This window comes from Protopterus annectens, chromosome 11.part0 (genome assembly GCF_019279795.1).
Source record: "Protopterus annectens isolate FY-2018-M chromosome 11.part0, PAN1.0, whole genome shotgun sequence".
Classification (NCBI taxonomy): domain Eukaryota; kingdom Metazoa; phylum Chordata; order Ceratodontiformes; family Protopteridae; genus Protopterus; species Protopterus annectens.
This window is the reverse complement of record NC_056745.1, coordinates 150953664-150967583: the sequence shown is the minus strand read 5'-3', so window position 1 is coordinate 150967583 and position 13920 is coordinate 150953664. Positions and strand designations below refer to the sequence as shown.

The following is a 13920-nucleotide window of genomic DNA, read 5'->3' as shown; positions in this document are numbered from 1 at the left end:
GTTGATGGCCAGGCATCCTATACTTTCTTCCCCAGTCAGTTTTATTCTCTTATTGTCCCATGAATCTTCTACTGTGAAATTGTATAAAAGCAAGTGGAAAAGATTTGTTTATTGGGTGGATAAAAATCACATAGAACCCTTTACAGCTCATACATATGCAGTCCTTGAATTTCTGGTGGAATTGTTTAACAAAGAAGCAAGCACATCTACCATTAAAGTTCAGCTTGCAGCAGTTTCAAATTTCCATGTGGTAATTACACATTTCTTGTTTGGCTTCTGCAAAAATTTGTAAAGTATTCCTGAAAGGTACTCTCTTGCTAAGACCTCCCTTTAAGGACCCTGTTAACTCTGGTACTGCAGGCCCTGACTCAGTCTCCCTTTGAGCCTGCATCCAAATGTGATTTAAAATACTCATCTTGGAAGACAGCCTTCCTGATTGCTATAACCTCGGCCAGGAGAATATCAGAGCTTCATGCTTTATCCTCAAAACCCTCTTACTTGGTCTTTCATGGGGATAGGGTCACCTTATGGACCAGTGTTTCCCTTCTACCAAAGGTGGAGTCAGAATCCAATATTAATCAAGCCATTCATCTTCTAGTATTCTTTCCAAATTTCAGTAACCAAAGGGAATTCTTCATTGGATGTCCATAGACAATTCCACTACTATTTGCATTGCACAAAAGATGTCAGGAAAACAGATCAACTTTTCATTTCCTTGGTGCACCATAGGTTGGGGCAATCTTTTAAGAAAGTAACTATAGCCACATGGATAACCAAATGTATTTCCTTTGTGTATGCAAAATTGATTGTGCCCCTCCATAAACCTGTGAGAGCTCATTCAACAAGATCTGTGGCAACTTCCAAGTTTTTTTCAGTCTAGAACTTCCATGGGTGACATTTGCACTGCTACTACTTAGTCAAATCCACATACCTTTATCACACAACAAACTAGATCTGGTCTCAAGGGGAAAAACTGCATTTGGCTCGGCCATTCTCAGGAACATCCTTCCTTAGGTTCCACCTAGGGCTCAGGTAGCTGGGGACTCTTTCTCATGCACTGAGGATGAATGAAAATAGACAACATCACATAAAGTTCTGCACTCACCATAACGTTCCATCTGTGTTGTCCATTTTCATTCATCCTCAACTCCCCACCCTCCAACCCCCATCCTTTTTTGGTTCACATTCTCTCTATCAAGAAATATATTTGTGTGGACACAGTCAGCATTCCTTGCGCAATTGGATTTGAACTCCAGTAAAAGCATGTTGCATAATTTCTTGTTTTCTTCTTCTTTCAAACTATACGTATTATCTGAGATGAGAGGGGACCAGAGCATTATGTGTAGGGAAGAGCTTGAAAGTTTGTAGGCTTCCTCGAGCTGTAGTAACAGCAGAGTCAGATCCGAGTGCAATACATTGAGGTTGAATGAAAATGGACAACACAGATGGAATGTTAATGGTGAGTGCAGAACCTTTTTTTTTGTATATGATGTAAATTAGGAAATAATTGATTTTGTATTTCCAGTAGGACCCAAGGCTATAATTGCTCTATTATCAATTGTAGTTGCACATAAAGTAGATAAGTGAGATTTATTATTATTAATCTTATTCTGAAACTATAGAAGTATGATAAATTAAGACTTTTATTTATGAATCTTAAGATTTTTCTCTCTGAAGAAGGAAGGTCGTGAATCTTTTGAATTAAAATAAATCCTGTATGTTTAATATCCAACCAGTACTCTTTATTCATGTTATATTTATTTATGTTATCCAAGCTAACATTAATCTTTTTCAAATTAAAACAGTAAACAAGACCTTTCTGCTGCCATCTCTTTTGTTCAGAGAGACAAAGCCTCATGAATAAAACCCATTTTAAAAATAACAAGAAAAAAATGGAAAATATCCAGTCTTGTAAGAATATTCTGTACTTAAACATTTAAAGATTTTGAAATAGTATTGTAATTAGAACGTGCTGGGCAATAAATAATGATTTGTAAGATGTTTGCTAATATATATCTTTTTATTGCTGTTTTCAAAAGACTTGTGTTGAGAGAGGTTTAGCTTTATATTGTAAGGTTAAAAAAGTGCAGCCCTTTCCATTTGGCATACATGGTGGGTCACTCCAGTCTACAGCGGTTTTAAAACAGGGGTGCCAGAATGTACGTCAGTACTGGGCTGCCAGCTACTTAACAGAGAGGGATAAACTCCAGATTCTGGCTTTGATGACCCAAGTTTGGAGGCGCTAGAGGAGCGGGGTAGGAAGAGTGAAAAATGAGTAGTCGTTGCCGTCGTTCCCATGCTGGAGGATGGGGGTAGTGTCAGTGTTCTGAACACTAGCTATACTGACAGCCAAAAGCACAGGCCTGCTGGCACTACTTATATATCGCTGTTTGTGGCTATTGGCATGGTCTGCCAAGCTGATGAAGGTAGCCCTCAGTTACTGTGTATGTTTGTAAGTACTCATATACTCTGGGAAGGCATTACATGCCCTATGGTGACACGACAGCTCCATCTTCAGCACGGGGGGGGGGGGGCTAGGACTTCATTCAGCGGGTCCCTGCTATCCTTGCAATGAGAGCATCATTGTGTGCATTCTGGGCTAAATCAACAGCGCTAACGTCTGGGGAAAGCTATTCAGTGGGCATAAGACCCTTAGGGCTGTCAGTTGATCTGTGGAGAAGATGAGCCATTCTGTGGCAGTTGTACTGCATGTTAATTCTGATGATCTGCTAAAGACCAGACCTAAAAATCTCTGCTTGTATCTGAATAATGGCTCCCTCAGATTGGTGCTCACCTGAGTCAGTAGCCACTGGTTGTTGATAGGGAATATATTGAAGAGGGGCTGATGGTCAGCAAGAAAAAATGTGCATTCACTGCCAATCATGAGAGGACAGGTTATCCGCTGTGGTGACCCCTAACCGGGAAAAGCCGAAAGAAGAAGAAGAAGATGAATGGCTGTTCTCTAGTTTGTTGGGACTATTAAAAGGATAGTAATATCTTGTTGATTTGGTTTAAATATCAGGGTTAAATGGTTCTGAGCAAAGTGTTCTGGTTTTGGCAATAAAATTATCTGCTTAAAAATGTATTGATTTTCAAATCTGGAAATATTTTTGCCAGTGAGAGAATATTTTTATAGGTGTTAATAATACTTTCATAATTTACATTAATGGTAGCTTGAAGATCTAAATTTAAATATGTTAATTATTGGCATTTTCAGTTAAAATAGTAATTATTTTGTGTCTGATACCAATCGCTCATTTATTACTACAGTATTTGCTTTATTACTATTAAATAGCAGGTCAAAAAGGACATAAATTCTAGTAATATGTTATTGTCATAGAATCATTATTGCTAACAGTATAAAGAAACAAATTATTTGCAAACAGCAACACTTTAATTTCCAGACTCCCTCCCTATTTAAAAGCTTGGTTGGGGTTATTTCTGTTTTGTAGGTTGGTATTTGCATTAACCCCCTTTTTATTCCATTTTGTACATGGGGTTAAGGTGTCAAATCTGTAGTGACAGTCATCTAGATCCAGTGTTTACAGTGCTGGTTGGTTAGTTCTGCCACTGTCTTTCTTCATCAGTACCTCATACTCACATGCTCACTCACACCTACGGTCAAGTTAGTGTGTCCAGTGCACCTACTGCATGTCTTTGGAATGTGGGCTGAAACCTGAGCACCTGGAGAAAATACATTTGATTATAAGGAAGACATGTACACTCCACAGAAGGCTTCCCCAACTAAGAATCAAACCAGAGGACATCTTGCCTTACCTGCTGCATCACTGTACTCTCCCCATTTTGTAGATATTTCTCGTATTACACCACCTGATGATGGAGCCTTTGTAAATTGTTTTTGTTCATAGATGTAATCCAGGGCTTTTACGTATAAATGACTGTATATGTACCACAGAGCTGAAATGAATGCCTAACAAAAAGCTCCTTGTTGTGATTATGTTTTCCTTATCAGGCTGATAAAATAGTCGATCAACTGCAGCACTTCATTCATACCTATGACCTGGCTGGATTGCGAGACTACTGGGGTTATCTTGATCGACGACTCTTCAGTCGTCTAGAAGATGTGTATCGCCCAACTGTGAACAAATTGAAGATCAGCCTGTTCCGCTACTACCTTGTACATGCAGTGCAGGTACTGTGTATGAGTCTGTTTTAAGTCTGCCTTCATTTGATTTCATCTCTGGCGATTAGATTTAAGTTTGCTAAAGCTGACAAAGTTTCGCTGGTGATTATTGGGAAGTTTTGCTTGTGCTTATCTTTTTTTGTTGAAGGTTAAAAAAATAAATCTGTGTGTCTGGTGCTGGCAAGGATTTGGGCTTCTCCGGAAGGGGATCTGATGCTGGCAAGGACTTGGTCTTCTCCAAAAGGGGAGCATTCTGGCAGGATGGTAGACAATTGTGTCCCTCCATTAGTAAAGGAGGAAAAAATTATGTTTTTTTTATTTTTTATAACAGCTTTCATCTGGAGACTGTCTTTATAACTAATGTCATTCTTTTTCTGCCATGCTTCTGTGTAACCAGTGGTTTTGATAAGATGAGATTCAGCTTTGGTAAATTGTACAGCTTATGCTACAGGCATTAGGACTGCTTTCCAGATGAAAATTTTCCAAGCTGCTAGCTCCTACTCCTGTGTCCCCATAATGCACCTCAGAATCCTTCTGTATAGTTATTTCCTGCTGCAGAAAGCTTTCAGCCACAAAAGATGCTGAAGGCTTCCTTTCTGTTTATGATTGAAGTTTCTACTTTTGAGTTGTGTAAATTTTCTGTTTTGCTTCCTTCACCGGTGTTGATGCAGGAGTCTGTCAGAATTTTTGTCCTGTCCTACAGGATTTCCCTCCTTATCCTTTCTATTGGGCGTAGACCCCTGTATTTTCCCCTTTCCACAACCTGTTTCTGTTAAATGTATCTGGAGCAGGCCAGTCACATCTGACAAACAGTAAGTGTATTTATTGTTTGATACTGTAGCACATGGCTTCTTGGTGCTTGGTCTACTTCTGCTCTACAGAGCTAAGTCCCAAACAATCCCTTTGCATGGTTATGGTATACTCTATCCACCATGATTATACACAAATGTTTGGATGCACTCTTCAGACTTCCTGGATGCTTGCTTCTGCCTTAAGACAGCCAAACATTCTAGAAAGTTTTGCTCTTGCATATATAGTGGCCATTCATTTTCAGTTAAGGGCTCCTTCATTGAGCTGTCCTCAACCTCAGAGTGCCACGTACTATCTTTCTGGATGGGATCTGTAGTCTTAATAACACTTCCTGTTTCCTTTTTGTATCTGTTTAGGACATCTTGTCTTGTCCTAAATAAGATGTGTCCATGAGTTGACAGTTTTGTCCATCAGTAGTGCCATTTAGGCCCACTTCTGCAAAGCTATTTTAAAAGTTGGTTGCTCTCAGTTTGCATTATCCTTCTCAAACTCCATCCCACGCCTTAAGGTCGTGTCCCTTCATGTAGTTGTCTAACTCTGCTCAGTATAGCTTGTTGGGCAACCCTGTCATAATGCTTATAGTCAGCAAGGAGAAGTTTATGTTGTATGTTTTGAGGTTTGACAGACTGAGTCCCCTTGTACCATTCATCTGAACAGCATCTCCTCAAGCATCACATTTCTGCATTAGTTCCCCCAAATAAAACTCCCCACCTTCTTCTGCAGTTTTCCTAACTTGATATTTCATGCTGTGTGAATGAAGTAAGACCACCACCTAAAAATGTGAGGCATAGCCATAATTTTTGCAGCCTCAGGACTAGCTGCTGAAAACAGGAAGGTTTTAGATCTGCCTTTAATTAGCTTTTTCTTGAGAGCTAACTTGCCACTGTTTTGTGAAATTCCCACAGTGTTTGCTTCAAGAAAAAAAACATGTTATTGCAGTTATTGAAGGTAAAGGAGTGTCACCTTAGAAGCAATTTTGCTTCAAAAATAATTTATGATAGGATGAAGACTCAGAAGGACATTTTGGAGGAGATTAGTTATGGAGAAACGTGGCTAGGTGTGTCCAAGATGCCCCAAACAAAAGTTACTTCCCCTTTGTAAGGAGTGCTATGCATTTGCTACATATCCATTAAGTAAAAGGCCAGACAGAAGGATTCAGGGCAGCATAAAGTGGAAATTGAGCAAATGATGTGTATCCTTCTTCCCTTAATTTATTTAGTTCCCTCACATGCTTGTTGCCCTTATGGTAAATGCTGATAGTAACAGACGTTATGCACATAGCTGGGGATGGTCATTCCTCTGCAGCCCCAGGTACCTGCTTTTCATACACAGCTAGTAGTGAACGCTTGACAGATATGACCACAAAGGAGCATTTAGAGTGATCTCTTGGGTAACGAGCTAAGAGATCTTTAGGGAAGATGGGAGAAAGCTGCATGAAGCAGCTTAAATTATCCTTGTAACCTCAGTCTGACACGGATGACATCATTTCTGTCTTCTCAGTCCCTCCCTAGAAAGTATCACCTTCACTACAGTAGTGAATTTACTGAGGAATACTTTGATACTGTAAGGAGTTCTCATTCACGGATAAGTGATTTGCAGGTTAAAGGGTAGAAACCCCAGCCATTGCTCATTGTATTTCCTACTCTCTCTGTAAGGATAAAACTAAGCAAACCTTCAAATCCTGATACAGACACTAAGCTTGCAAAGACCAAATAAAAGCTGCATGGCCTCCCTCTCTGCCATGATGGGCCAGACCATTGCAAAAGCAACCAAAAGGATGGCCTGGTTATAAACGATATGTCAACAAACCAAGTCCAGACAGGATTACCAGATTAAGCTGCCATCATTCTAGTCAAAACTGCTTGATTGATGTGTATTTTTGTTCACCACAGCATTGCTGTTACTTAATTTAACTCACTTGGCCAAATACCAAGATGCCACATTCCAGGTTATCTTAGTTTTGCAACCTCCATCCTGTGTCAACTAACAAAGTTATTGAAGCTGGCCAGTAACAAAGATGAGTTATCAAAGCTGGTCTCCACAGTTAATAGCATTGATGAGCATTGTATTTGCTACATATACAACTCTTTGGAGGCTTACATGAAGGACTAGGTCATGAGAGTAATGTTGTGGAGGCATGTCTGGCTAAGGTCTCAGCAATACCCCAGGAAAGCTGCCCCTGATACCCCATTTGGTGGGAAAACTTTGTTTCTAAAGTCAGTGTGCAAGTTTCTTGCTGACCTAGTTAAAAAGGGAAAAGGAAGCTGCAAAGACTGAGGGTTAGTTAAAGAGATTTTTCAGCTTTTACCTAGGCAGAAGTACTTGGTAAATCAGAAGTTCGAGCAAGATGCCGTCTTCAGAATGCAGCAGTCCATAAAACAATAAATGTTTGGGCTTATACTTGGATAAAGAATATGGATCTCATGTTGTCCTTTTCATTCTTCCTCAACACATGGGTCCAGATCTGACTCGGCCGCCTACTCCAGGCTTTGGATCCAACTCTTGAACTCCTCCCTGTACCCATAATGCTTTTGTCCTTCCCCAGTACCAAAGATCTCATTTGCTACCATCATGCTTAGATGCAGATTCCTTCTCTTAGGTGAGAAGTTAGTGCTTTTTTTGTAAGTCCTTTGATGCATTTACTTAAAACCTTTTTCTCTGTTCTTTTTCTTATCCTCCCTCTTAGCGTATGCTACAGCGTTAGGTTTTCCTATTTTTATAGTATTCCTAGCCTTACCATAGTTGGTAATTCTCCTTTTTTACCCAATGACATGGGGTATTTTTCTTAAATACCATTGCTGGTAATTCTCTTTTCTTTCCTTTTCTGCTCTCTGATTAACAAAAAAAAAAAAAATTGATGTCTTCTATTTTTGTAATGCACTTCTATTATTGCACTGTCATCTGTACTGCTGTCATGGTCGATAAACCGACAGGGTTCAAGAAATGCACTTCTTGCGGGCATAAAATTCCAAGCTCAGATGCACACAAGGAGTGCCTTTATTGTCCCAAACATGCCCATTTGGATACCAGTTGCAACATCTGTTCTGCTTTTAATCCAAGGGCTTTGGTTGACCAATGCAGCAAGCTAATTTTGAAAGGCTTCCTTCCTCCTGCTGCAAATTCTTTTTCTGGGGTGCAGACCCCTGCCAAATCTTGAAAAACTGCTCCATTGGAGCACAGAAAAAGCTCCCTGCCAAAGACCCCTAGGACTTCGTCAGAGTCGCTGACTGAAATCCAGAAATCCTCAAATCTGACATAGTCAGATCCAAAGGCCCGATCTTCGGATCAGAAATTGTCTGATCCTAAATCTTTGGAGCCAGTCTTTATATCTGCTGGTCCTACAGTGCCTACCTCAGATCCTCAGACTCTTGGATTCGAAACCTGGAACCTCTTGGAGAGTTTGCACACCAGAGTTCATCCCCTATCCAATTTGTGCTTTGGATCTATGAGGCTTCCAACCATGTCTCATACTATTATGTCTCCTTCTCCGATCTGTCCCACTGTTTTGGAGCCCCAGGATCTGACTGTCCCAAGAGGTCCAGAGTCGGGTCTGAAGAAAATTTCTTCTTCAACACTGACAGCATCCCTGACTAGTACAGCTCCTATACCTTCAGATCGGCATGGGTCCCGGAGCCAAAGTGTCAGTGTTGGATCCGTGGCTGGGATTAACTCCAATGTTATTGGTTCTGACCCTGCCCCTCAGAGCCTCAACAGTAGACCGTTCGGGTCTGGTTCCATTCTCAAGGTGAGGATCTGATCTGCCTGCACTAGAAGTCTTGGCTCTGGTGTAGTTGGTCATGGCTTCTCTGGGCCTGTCTGACTTGAAGGTCATGGAAGGGTTTTTTCTCTTCCAGAGAATTGGCTTCTCATCCCTCTGATCAAGTCCCTATTCCCTCTTTGGTTCTGAACTCCGAGTCGATCAGGCTTACTCCACAGGGACAGCTGGTTTCAACTAGCTTCCAAGCAGTTCTTGTAGAGGAACCCTCTCTTCTGATACCTCCCCTGAAACATCCCCTAGAGTAGATCCATCAGAAGAGTATGTGTAAGAGAAAGCACATAGATTCCTCCCTAGAGTCTCTCACTGAGGATACTGATTTCAATGAAGGAGAAGGGTGCCCTAGATCACCGCCAGATGATGTCTCCTTTGGAGACATACAGAAATCCTCAGACAGAAAGGTGGTGGTTCTTCTGAAAATCCCTCCCCAGAGGAATTGGTATGTTTGGAAGCTTTTGGTTCTGGCTCATCTACGTTTTGGGTCCCCCCATTCTCTCGGACGATGAGCTCACTGATTTAGTTCCCACCAGGCATGGAACCCATTCCAAAAAGACCTAGCACAGCAGAGCTCTTCTGTCTATTTGTCAAACAGAGTCTGTAGGGTGCTGGACAGATTTCAGAAACGAGCCTTTGCTTTGGCAACCTTTGCCTTGGGGTCTCTTAACCTGGCATATTTCACAGGATTACAAAGAGAAGGAGTTATCAAATTCCCTCTCTCAGACTCCATGTCTGTAAAGGATTTTAAAAGAACATCCTTTCAGCTGGCCACTCAATTGTCAATATCCAGTGCTTCTATGAGGTTGATCTTTGTTGAAGGCACCTCAGTGGCTGCTGGTTCAGGCATTACCATAAGGACCATGCCTGGATGCATCTATGCAACTTTGTGGAGCCCTTTAAGACATCCTTCATCAATGCCCCCTTTGGCATATACTTACTTGGTCTGTCAGTTAGAGATGCTTACTCGCAATGAACAAGAAAGAAAGACTGTCTACCATGGGAATCAAGTTCTCTACCCTTCAATGAACATTTTTGATGAATAAAAGAGGCAGTAAGAAAATGTGGTTCTGCAAATCTCAGGGACCTTTCCAAGGTTCGCGCAGGGACAACTCCTCCAGAGGCAGAGGAGGAAGTTCCAATGGTAGATGTTGCTCTAGAGGCAGAGGAGGTCTGCAAAATCAAGGTTTCCATGATTCTTTTCTAGACAGCTCCTTCCATTGCTCCTGAAGTGCTGCCTGATTGTCTGCCTCTGGGGGCAGTCAGGGGATGATTGGCCTTGCACCCAGACACCTGTGGGCAAATATAACAGAAGATTCCTGTGTGCTAAGAATAATTTATTCATTTATTGACATTTGATTACCAGGTTAGTCCGACTGGGTAGAAGCCCATTTTCAGCAGAGGCCTGGGGAGAAACGCTCCAGAGTTATTCCATTTTTCCAATTTCCTATTTGTAAAACGAAAAAGCTTTCCAACGCTGCACCCAGTTAAGGTAGTAATGCAAGACATTCAAAATCTGCTAGACAAGAGTCATCCAAGTAGTTCTACCAGACCAAATAGGATTCAGAACATAGCTGACATTTCTTTTTAGTGCCCAAAAAGACAGGGGACCTCAGACCAATTTTGGATCTGAGCAAATTGAATCAGTACATAAAGAAGTCAAAGTTCCAAATGGTCACGGTTCAGTCTATTTTGCCATTTCTTCGCAAGGATGATTGGATGTGTTCCGTAGATCTTCAGGATGCGTACTATCACATCAAAATAGACAGGCAATCCAAAAGACATTTGCGCTTTCGCCTGGGAGCCAGTCACTACAAATTCAGAGCCCTGCCCTTTGGACTAACCACAGCCCCCAGGGTGTTTACCAAGTGTATGGCAGTGCTGGCTGCTCACCTGAGACTCAAAGAATTCTTAGTGTTTCCATATCTGGATGACTGGCTCCTCACCGCCGCCTTCCTTGCATCTCCTTCAATACTCAAGGGACTGTTTGCTCCAGATTTTCCAGTTGCTGAGGATAACCATAAATTATGCCAAATCAGACTTGACATCAACTCAGAGCCTGAAGTTCATTGGTGCACATCTGAACACAAAACACAAATAGCATCTTCACCAACTCATTGTATAATCACTGTCAGATCTCAGGCCCACCAGATTCTTTCCCATCCATCTCCTGCGGCCAGATTAGTCCTTCGCTAGGATCCATGGTAGCAACCAAAATATTACTTCCCTCAGCACGATACTATATGTATGTTCTCCAGTGCACTCTAGCTGTTAAGTGGTCTAGTCTTCAACAACACCTATCTTTTCCAGTCAAACTATTTGCAAATGCCACATCCGATGGTGGATCCAGTTGGATGACCTTTATCTAGACCGACCTTTTGTTTTACAGCCTCCAATGGCCACAGTGAGTACGGATGCCTCCTAGCTGAGGTGGGGTGGGGGGACATTTCTTGGGAAGGACAGTCCAAGGTGCATGGTCCTCCCAAGAGATTAATTTGCATATCAATATACTGGAGATGAGAGCAGTCCTTTTAAGGTTGGAGGCATTTCAAGATGCTCTTCATCTAGGACTATTTTGATTCAGATTGACAACATGTTTGTTGTTTGGTGCATCAACAAACGAGAACCTGATTTTACCTTCTTTGCAGAGAGGCCATGAGAGTGTGGCAATGGGTGATCTCTTCAAACTGCTTTTTAGCTGCAACACACATACCGGGGAAAACCATTGTGTTAGCAGGCAAATTAAACAAGTTCATTTTGATACCACACAATAGTCCCCGTGGACTATGATGTTTGCAGATGACATTGTGATCTGTAGTGAGAGTAGGGAACAGGTGGAGGAGACCCTGGACAGATGGAGATATGCTCTAGAGAGAAGAGGAATGAAGGCCAGCAGGACTAAGACAGAATATATGTGTGTGAATGAGAGGGAGGATAGAGGAATGGTGAGGATGCGTTGTAGACTGGCAAGGAACCACCACGAAACCACCATAAGCAAAAAGCAATTTATTGGAAAAGAGAACAAGCGCTTTCACGCACTAACCTAGTGCGCTTCCTCAGGTTACATTACAGAAGGCTAAGCCTTGTCCTTATATCCAAGCTATCCACCCTAATTAAACAATTAAATCAAACAATTAAATATAATTATCAGTATTTAAAAGGACAGCCAGGTTCTTTTAACACCATCAATGTTCTTAGTAATTCTTAGACAAAATTATATTTGGTATTTGATATACACATATAACACTTTAAAAGCAAAAAGCAAAACTTACAGTCTCTATATCATTTAATAAAATGCATATTATTAAAAATCTTTTTATAAATTCATATGTACTGAAATAATAACCTAACTGCATACAAAACCATTTGTGAGAGGTTATACATATATATAAGAATAAATAACTGCAATCCATATGCAGTGTGCGAAATGCAAAGTAGCAATTGGTCATAGACTCTGTGATAAACAACCAAAACTAACATAAAATATTGCACAAAGATGCATGAAGTAATATGAAACAAAAGACAGATGAAAGAGAACTGAAAAAGGAAAAAAACAATAATAGGGCAGAGGTACAACAGTGAAAGAAATAAAAAGGATAAAGGAGGATGGGAAAGAAAGTGGGAGGGGGAGGGGGGAGAGGAAAAGAGGGAAAAATAGAAAAAGGAATAAAACAAGTTGACTAAGCAAGGTGGAAAAATCAAATTAGAAGCAGAAAAAGAAACACAGACAAAAGTCATGTAAACCACCATGATGAAATGGATAACTGCATCAAACACATCCTAAAAAAACATAAAACAACTGCATTAATATTAAAACAGTTCATATATTACCCAATAGGGCAGGCCTGATACTCAGCGCTGAGTTCAAGCCTGGTTCTATGTGTGCCCTGAGATTAAGGATCCATTTTAACTCACTCAATTCAAGGGCACCTACCATGTCCCCTTCTCTTCTATTGGGATATAGCAACTGCAAAACCCTGAATTCAAAGCCATGTGACGGAAACTGTTGGCAATGTCTGGCTAATACATTTGTTATGTTCCCTTTTCTAATATCGTACTCATGGTTATAAATGCGGTCCTTAAACCTACGCGTAGTCATGCCCACATAGTAAGCCCCACAGGGTTTACAGGTGGCTAAGTAAATTACATTAGTCGTGTCGCATGTCGCATAGAAATTGGGCTCAAAAACTATGCCTATATCTGTTAATTCAAGTCTTTGGTCAGTGGAAATATATTTACATACACAACATTTCCTGCATGGAAACGTGCCTTGCCTATAGTTTACCCTGATGTCCACAGGTTCAATCTTCACTTTCTCCCTACACAGTAGCCTCTTTAAATTTAGGCAGTTGCTATACCTAAAACTTGGCTTAACTCCCACTATTCTAGATAGATCCTTGTCCATATTTAGTAGCTTCCAATTATTTGTGATAATATTCTTTATATAGCCTACATCACTTGTGTACTTAATATCATATTGAACCTTACCTTTATTATTACCTGACTGGCTACTATGATGCCAATTCTTATATGTTGTATTCTTTGCACCTACGGCATTACTTCTTTGGTTAGAAACCAACTTGGAAGGATATCCCCTATCAATGAGACAACTTTCCTGAAAGTCCATTTGATGACAGGCATCATCAGGGCTGCTACGCAATCTAATTATCCTGGACATTTGATTTTTGGCCACATTCGGAAAAATATGCTTAGGATGCATACTCTCATAGTGGAGGATGCCATTCCTCCAACAGGGTTTCCTGAATAGTGATGTTGTGATTCCCCTCAGGTCATCTTTACTAATAGTAACATCAAGGAAATTAACCTTACTGGTAGAGCATTCATATGTAAACTCCAGGAAGGTGATAGTAGAACCCATAAAGTCTACAAATTCATCTAATGATTTGGCATCACCATTCCAAAAAAGAAGGATGTTGTCTACAAAACGTCTGTAAAGAATGACGTTATTCTTAAACCTCTCATCATTAAAAATAAACATCTTCTCCCATTGATACACTGCCAGGTTAGCATAGGCATTGGCACAGGGGGTCCCATCGCTACCCCCCATGTCTGCCTATACACCTTATCTTGGAACAAAAAAATATTGTTGTTCAATATTACATCCAAGAGAGTACAGACTGTCATTTGATCTATATTTTCTAGGTTACTAAGCTCAGTCATACAACTCCTGACAGCG

The 13920-nt window shown here is 40.8% G+C and overlaps 1 protein-coding gene across 1 annotated transcript in view; it reads left to right on the top strand.

The window, feature by feature from the left end:
* WDR91 (WD repeat domain 91) overlaps positions 1-13920 on the top strand; it is a 1072555-nt gene that overhangs the window by 324202 nt on the left and 734433 nt on the right. The window contains exon 4 of the mRNA XM_044087550.1: positions 3974-4153. Within this exon, the coding sequence (XP_043943485.1) occupies positions 3974-4153 (180 nt within the window). The remainder of the gene's footprint in view (positions 1-3973; positions 4154-13920) is intronic.